Source organism: Drosophila biarmipes, chromosome 3R (genome assembly GCF_025231255.1).
Source record: "Drosophila biarmipes strain raj3 chromosome 3R, RU_DBia_V1.1, whole genome shotgun sequence".
NCBI classification, from domain to species: Eukaryota; Metazoa; Arthropoda; class Insecta; order Diptera; family Drosophilidae; genus Drosophila; species Drosophila biarmipes.
In genome coordinates, this window is record NC_066616.1 from 19347036 (window position 1) to 19355084 (window position 8049).

Consider the following 8049-nt stretch of genomic DNA (forward strand, 5'->3'; position numbering starts at 1 on the left):
ATTCCGCCAATTAATTGGCCAACTCCGAAGGCCAGCAAGCAAATGAAAAAACTTTACCGATTCGTGTGCATCGAATGACCATCGTCAGATCTGATCAGTCCTGGCAGTTTTAATAATTTCCACCCCATATCTAACTAATCAAAACTCAGACGTAGTCGGGAGTAGACCGAAAACAGACTTGGGTCCAGACGAGTTGACAGTTTGGCTGGGGCAAACCTCAAATCAAAAAAATACCACAGCTTGGTCGAGTTTTAAATGCACTTAAATATATTAAATATAAATATTCCTATTTATATTCCTATTTTACTAACTAAGTATAAATTATCGTAAAGAATTTACCATCACCAATTTATTTACTTAAGACTTGCATATATCTCAAAATTACGTTATCCATTTCATAGGCCAATTCAAAGCGCATAACCATTCCTTAAGACCCATTTTCAAAGGGCAGATGGAACCCTTTTCATGAATAACTCAATTCAACTCGGTTCGGCTTATGAAATTTATGCAAATCTACTGGAAATTGAAATATGCAGATGCTCATTTCGCAAATTAGGACAAAGCCAAAGACGCTCGAGCAACGAAATGTATTAAAATGTATTTCGCATTTTATTAAATTTACCAACATGATAAATTCCTCGGTGTCTCGGCTCTGTCAAGTTCACAGTCGACCCAACTTAAATTAAGTAATAAGTTTTATGCGCCTTGACCTCAAGGGTTCACAGCACTCACACACACCCATACAACCTCTGGCCCAAGGATACAAAGCTGAATATGTATTGACACACTCCTGGCTGACTTTTGCCTTTTGTGGTCCAAAGGTCGGGAGCGTGTGAAAAGCAGACAAGCAGATTTTCTTATTAAAATTATACAGATCTAACGGCCTGAAGAGGGGAAAGCGTTTAGGGTTAATTTCGGCACCGAGTCCCACACCGACGCAAGGCACAAAAGTTAATGTGATTAATGTTTACTTAATGAAATGAAGTTATCAAGTTGATTTTATCAATTTACACACAGGCGTCGCCACAGACAAAGGCCCCAAAAACTCTCGAGAGCCTGTCAAAACTGGCGCCGGTGTGATGAAGGTGCTCCTTGGGATTAGGTGAAAGTCGTTCTCGCTTTTGATGAAAAAGTCAGGGAAAGGAGCTGTCTAAGTGCACTGAGAAAAATGTGGATTTATCAAAAAGTATCTCAAAATCAATCACAATTCTTATTGCACTTATTTATTGGATTATTGATACTAAATAGTAATTAGAAATAGTAAATATAAATATTTTATTTTATAGAACGCATGTTTTTTTGCAATTCCTTTATTATTATTTTTTTTTTGCCGTGCACTTTTCACTTGGAATTCATTCGGCTTGGGTTGGCTGAAAGGCATATTAGTTAAATGTGGTTGACAACCCAGTGCTCAAGTGTTGGCCAGGCAAATATTTGCCAGAGTCTGGGGACGGTCTCATCTAGGGCTTTCGGCTGGGAAAAGTTGGATGTTGCAATCAGTGGACGTGGCAAAGGGAATTCCGTGGAAACAAGTTCAATTAAATGCCAGTCTCTCTCGCATTTGCGTCTTTCGTTAATCAATGCGTTTAACGTTTTCAATCAAGCAACTGGCAAAAAGGCAAGAGCAGCCAAATGATTGAGGGGCAGAGTGGCTGAGGGGAGCGGGCAAGTCAGTCAGTCAGAGAGACAGCTAACATTCAGTTAAGCATTTCTCTTATTTGCATATAAATTGATTAAAAAGAAAATACACGCCAGACACTCGCACACAGTCGCAGAGTTTTGAGTGTGTCAACATGGCAAAATGGCAAAAAGGACGAAAGGGTCCTGCTCTTCTACTCGCCACTCCCTCCGTCCCCGTCTCGCTCGCCCGTCTGGCCATCTCTCTCCCGCAGCTGAGGCTTTTCCTCTTTGGCAATTTCTGACACTTCAAATGCGTATGATTGTTTTCCTTTTGATCAGCGAGTTGTGAAGTGATTCACTGATTGAGTTCAGGCTCAGTTGATGCGTTGACAACATCAATGCACACACTCTCCCGTGGAAAGCCCACCCATACGCCGCCCCCCACCCGCTCTACACACACCCACACACTCAGACGGGCAGCCAGTCAACCGGGGGAAATGTGTGGAAAAGGTGGAAAACCTCCAGGTCATTTCCACTGGTCACTCGATTGCTTTCTTTTCTAGAGAAAAGCTTTTCCAAGCCATGGACAAGTTGCTACTTCTGAAAAAAGCTGACCGAAAGTAGATTCTATCAAGAAATTTCATTGTTTTGAACTTGTATAAAAATAGGATAATAATAAAAATAATTTACTATAAAAATAAAAAACAAGTAATGCTTATAACAGTAATAGAATAATATTTCAAACATTTTAATCTGCTTTTCTCTCAGTAGTTTCTTTGACTAATAGGGCGACTAACTCAAATACTCGATATGAGTCAACTTTCATTTACTCAGTGACCCATTCACCGCCCCAGTATGTTGTGGTTCACCCCGAGCTGTTGCCTAGTTCCATTTGCTTTAGCGGCTTTTATTATTTCTTTGCCAAAGGTTGGTCGGCCAAATTTAGTTGTGTTTCAATTCGGTAGGCGGAATGTTCTTGAAGGCCGTTCGCACGAAGGGCTGGAGCCTCAAGGTTAATATAAATTAATCAATTATCAAACAAAAACAGCTGCTTGTAGCGGATAAGCCATTCAAAGTGCCGGCTCAAAGTGCTTATTCGAATGCATATTACGCATACGCAGTGTTGGCCGCCGGCAGTGATTCATGACTGATTATTTGGGCCACGATAGACAAACACACGGGTCGATGTGAAAATATTGTGCTGTCATGTTTGCCTGGCTTATTTCCCTTAATGGTCGAGTGACATGGCAGTGCTCTCGGGCCGAATGCATTTTATATGAGACAAATATGACCCGTGGAACACGAGAAGCACCTAAGCCACCTTCAACTGCAGCTAAAGCCAGGGCGATTTGGCAAATTACATGTTTTCGTTTAAGTAAATGAGTCCTGACACAACTAGACTCAATCAAAACACACGGCAACCCTTAAAAAATACAAATAATCAATATTCAGGAAACCGATCACCTGAACTTTCAGTTACACTGAACACTATCCACTAAAAAGTGGATAAAAAATAATAACAATTTAATGGATTTTTGGGTTTTACAATTGATACATTTTTACACCTATTTTTTGTGATGTTTTAAAATTTAATTTTTTCATAATGTTGTTTTATGAAATTCTTAAGGGTCAAGAATATAATAAATGATCATAGGAAAAGCAAAAAACGTGTTGGTTTTGGTTATACTCATCAAATAAAGGGAAAAATAACTTCATAAAGTTTGTGTAAATTGGTTTTGATTTGATTCTGAAAGTCAATGCTAAATGTCCAGAGTAACACATTGGAATTCGAGTCAAAAGGGAAATATCCTCTTTCACTCCCCAAACTCTTTTGAATGGCACTAATCAAAGCCATCGCTTATTTAACTTTGACCTTTCTGTGATGGTTGCATTGCCATTGCGATAAAATAAAACCAAATAACTCTTCAACTAGGGGACATTTAGAGTTGCATTCTTTTAGGTGCTTTCATTTTTTATCTAGATCAATTTTACAGACCCCATTCAGTGCGTTTGTGTTTTTTCGGTCGGCTCGTGTTGGTCGCAGGCAAACATTTGGTCAGAGACAGTCACGAAACTGGTGTGTGGGCCATGGGAACTAGCCACTTTTTAATTGAAATAAAATGTTTAGGAGGCCGGTAGATTCCGCGGGCAGTGTTGGCCGCAAACTGACTATTTCAAGGGTTTCGACCCTACGCGCTTTTTAGGGGAATTCACTTTCAACAATTTATTTTGATTCCAAATACGAAAATGTTGTTTTTGTGTATGTAAAGTGTAAATATCCTATACACTTTGATCTTTAACATAATATCATTGATTGGGAAATAAAACTCAATCCTTTTTTGACCCATTCAAATATGCAGCTATAAAAGAGAATATTTATGTTACAAATAAGCCATTATTTTTCCAAAACTTCTGTATTACTATATATAAAACAAACGTCCCATGTCTAGCGATGATATCATCAGATGTTTTTGATTATTTTAAAACATTTTCACCTTTGTTGACTTAAAAAATAATCGTTTTTTTGTGGAAAAAAATGCCATCTCTGGCAGAGCGAGCTAGTTATTAGGCGGATGAGTCAGGTGAGTGAGCGAGCCGGTGGGTTTTCTGTCTGGGCGAGCTGTCTGCTCTACATGAGCGTAAATGCTTTTTAGTAACTAGTTTTTCCCGCGCCACAAAAGCCGGCAAAGCTCATATTTCATTTCCACTCGTTCCCCCACCGCAGGGCCTCTCGCTCGCTCCCCCCATCGGCGCGTCGCCCCATCTCGCTCCCACCGGCGAATGGCTGTTTATTCAGTGCCGCCGCTTTATTTTTCGCTTTCAGTTTGCATTTCAAAGCCACCAAAGTAACAAGTATCTTGCAGTTATCCATTCAGCGGGGCGACTGTAAAAAACAAGGCTCCATCAAATTTTGTATAAAACTAGTGAAAAGGTCTATTCAGAAAAAATAACACCCCCTGACATGGAGGTAAGTTCTGAGTTTCGTGGGGTTTGACTCGATTTTTTCTCTCCGCATTTGTTCGCTGTTTGTGGGGCTAAGCTTTGGGGCGGCGACCTTCACCTTGGGCTCCAATTAGAGAGATTGCGAAAAGGGCTTTCACCGAAATGAAAATGCCTACCCCACTTTTGTGACTCGTCTCGTCTAGTAACGAAGTCCACTTAATTGAAAGCACTTTGCCTTGAAATTGTGACGAAACTTTAAGAGAGCGTCTTGAGAAATACGAGCTCAGGCGCTGCGAATGATTCACGGCGGTTAAAGTGATATTTTGTTTGAGTTTACCCAGCGTTTCCAATTACTGGATCCATAAATGGATGTTTATGTTAGTCACTTTTTAAGGGGCTTGCGTTAATTACTATACGTGGAATTTACATATGATACTTGAGGAAAATAATCAGCTACTCTTTCTTGAGTCACTCGGCTTTATTTGTTTTTCTGAAGATTATAAAAATGTGGTACAGCTGATCAAGATAATGACAAAAGAAGTCAGTCAATACAGATACAATTTTACACTTTGTTATTCGCCAATTAAATCCGAAATTTTAAAATAGACATTTACCAAAAAATTCAGATATGAAGTATCTTTCAGTTATATATATTTTTCGATTCCACACACAATTGGTTTCTTTATTGGCTAACATGTGGTAATTCAATCTAATCTATAATTCATAGAAAACTTTCTTTAATTATACGCCTACTTGCCAAGTTCCAGAAAAGTAACTCAATGCCACAGGTGTTCTAGTTTACTGAAGAAATCAATCGATACATCGTATTTTAGGGAATAAAAGTAGGAGTAGGCCCTGTAAAAGAGCGCTAAAAACTATTTAAACTGAATCAGATTCCTAACTAATTTCTTAAATGTCTTACCACAAGTCCCCGAACAACGACCTCTACACCCTCGAGGCGAACTTGGCGAGCCAGGCGCTCCGGGAACTGACAGATGGCGCCGACAAGGATCCCATTACCAAGCTGCGACTGCTGTGCTTCAGCCGCGGAGCAACAGGCATTTTGGGACTGGGCAGGTATGTGAGACTGGCTTATTGGCCTTTAACGACATTCCAATCGGTCCTGCGATCAATTATGCAATAGTCACCGTTTAATTTCGAATTATTCAACGCAGGGCCTTTCGGGCGATGGACGATGATGGCAGCAAGGCGCTCAACGAAGAGGAGTTCATCACCGGCATTAGGGACACTGGCCTGGACGTCACGGAGGAGGAGATTAAGCAGATGTTCGCCACGTGAGTGACAGGTGTGCCATAGGTACAGAGATATGAAATTAATAACATTTTCTTTGTTTAGCTTCGATGAGGACGGCAGTGGATCGATCAACATGACCGAGTTCCTGCTGAAGTTGAGGGTAAGTTAAGAAATATTGCTAGCATTTGTAAATGCCAAGTGATAAACTTCACAATCAATCATTACTATGAAAGCTAATTACTTAAGAAAATACTAATTAATCCATAATCCAAATGAATATTTAAATCAACTTATTTTTCAGCCCCCCATGCCGCAGAGCCGCCTGAATATTATCGATCAGGCCTTTGACAAAATGGATCGCGATGACGATGGTGTTATAACCATCCAGGATCTTAAGAATGTTTACTCCGTAAAGGAGCATCCCAAGTACCAGAGCGGGGAAAAGTCCGAGGACGAAATCCTCACCGATTTTCTGCACAATTTCGAGGGGGGTCGTGGAAATTTAGATGGCAAGGTGAGTCTTGGCTTCAAGTTCCAATATATTTTTTAATAACATTATCAACTACAGATAACCCGCGAGGAGTTCGTCAACTACTATGCCACGATTAGTGCCTCAATCGACAACGACATGTACTTTGATTTAATGATGCGTCGTGCCTATGCCATGTAAATAACGCACAAATCTCACTAAAACGCAAGCACTCCACTAAAATCTCAATCACTTCACAATCACTTGCATAGTATTTAGTGCAGCTCATGTCCTATTTATACACAGCTCAGAAAATAAATAAAAATTAAATAAATCTCGAGTAAACTTCGTATGGGCAACGTTCCAATTGCAAAGAAATGAAGTATCCCTGTTCATAACTCGAATTTGAAATACTTGATGAAGAGTTGGGATTGAATGGATTTCAGGGGTTCCAGGACTTAGGATTCGTTAGCAGTGAGCATGTAGAAGTGTTTGTTAAATATGCAGAATAACAAGTAACAAGTTTTCTCTAAACATTTGTTCGTAGTTTACATGGATTTAAAGCCTGGCTGGGTGGCTACACTGAGAAATATTCCAAAAAAGGAGTTGTTCTATTTTATTTATCAAATACTCGTATTTATAATAATGATAACTACTTTTAAATACATCTTACATTTCGGTATTAATTTTAACAACCTCCTTAAGACTTTTCTAGACGATTCAAATAAAAAAAAAGTATTTTTCAAAATATTCCTATTTTTAACTGCATACTTTTGGGCACCTTTAGAGAGGTTTTCCTAGCTCTACCCCGGCATTCTTTGATTAAACATTATTTTTCTCAGTGCGCCCAAAATTTGTGAGTCTGAGTGTGGGCGTGGCTTATAATCAAGGCAGAGCGCCGAAGACGGCAATCACAGCAACGAACAGAGAACCTAGGACCAAGAACCAAGCCCAAAATGCTTGTCAGACTCGGCAAATTGTTTGGAATTGTCAGCAGCAGCGAACTGATGTCCTTCGCATGGCTGTGTGTGTCGGCGCCGGTGTATGTGTGCATGTGCGTGTGATAGTGGGTGTTCGTGCGAGTGTGTCGGTGTGGGTGTGCGCTGACTGGTTGGCATTTATCACACAGCCAGGACCGGCAGCCTAAATGTATGCTTTAAATTATGCAGACACCAGCTGAGTTTGTCGCCACATGCAACTGTGTGCATCTGTGTGTGCGGGCCTCTGTGTGGGTGTTTCTGCGAGTGTATTTGTTTGTGCGTGGCAAGTTTGTGCACTGATTGCAAGCAACTCATACAAAATTTTAATTGCCAATGTTGAAATTACGCACTGAGACAAAGAACGAGCGAGAGCCAGACTCCAACGAAGTGAGTGCGAGAAAACCCCGAGAAAACAGACTTGCCTAACAAGCCGTGCACTGAGAAAAATCAAGACAATATCACCGTCAAAAAGAAACAAATTTGTATTTTTTTTGGCAAATAATTTCATTAGGTTTTTTAAAAACCTTTTTCTCAACAGCTTTAGAGTAAATCAATGTTGTTAATTAACTAATTAAATGTAAATATTGTTATACTATAGTATTTATTTCGATTTACATAAAATATATTACTTGAGCATCTACACACTACTATTTAATAAATATTATAATATGGAAATAAACAATTCTGATAGATTAAGAGCATTTTAATTGCTTGAAAACATTTTTCGCAGTGCATATGCAATCGTGCCCTACCATCTCCGGGTCTTCTGTGTGTAAATCACAC

At 39.7% G+C, this 8049-nt stretch overlaps 1 protein-coding gene across 2 annotated transcripts; it reads left to right on the top strand.

Annotated features, from left to right (window-relative positions):
- The first annotated feature begins 2575 nt into the window (after positions 1 to 2575).
- Positions 2576 to 6631, top strand: LOC108023503 (calcyphosin-like protein). Of its 2 annotated transcripts, none has more exons than XM_017093043.3 (6): positions 2576 to 2632; positions 5492 to 5640; positions 5739 to 5858; positions 5920 to 5977; positions 6119 to 6331; positions 6386 to 6631. In XM_017093043.3, the coding sequence occupies exons 1-6, from the start codon at positions 2591 to 2593 to the stop codon at positions 6485 to 6487; spliced, it is 684 nt and encodes a 227-aa protein (XP_016948532.1). In that variant the 5' UTR covers positions 2576 to 2590; the 3' UTR covers positions 6488 to 6631. The 2 variants fall into 2 exon arrangements, with proteins under 2 accessions (XP_016948532.1, XP_016948541.1); XM_017093052.3 differs by lacking the exon at positions 2576 to 2632 and adding an exon at positions 4432 to 4588.
- Positions 6632 to 8049: the final 1418 nt, after the last annotated feature.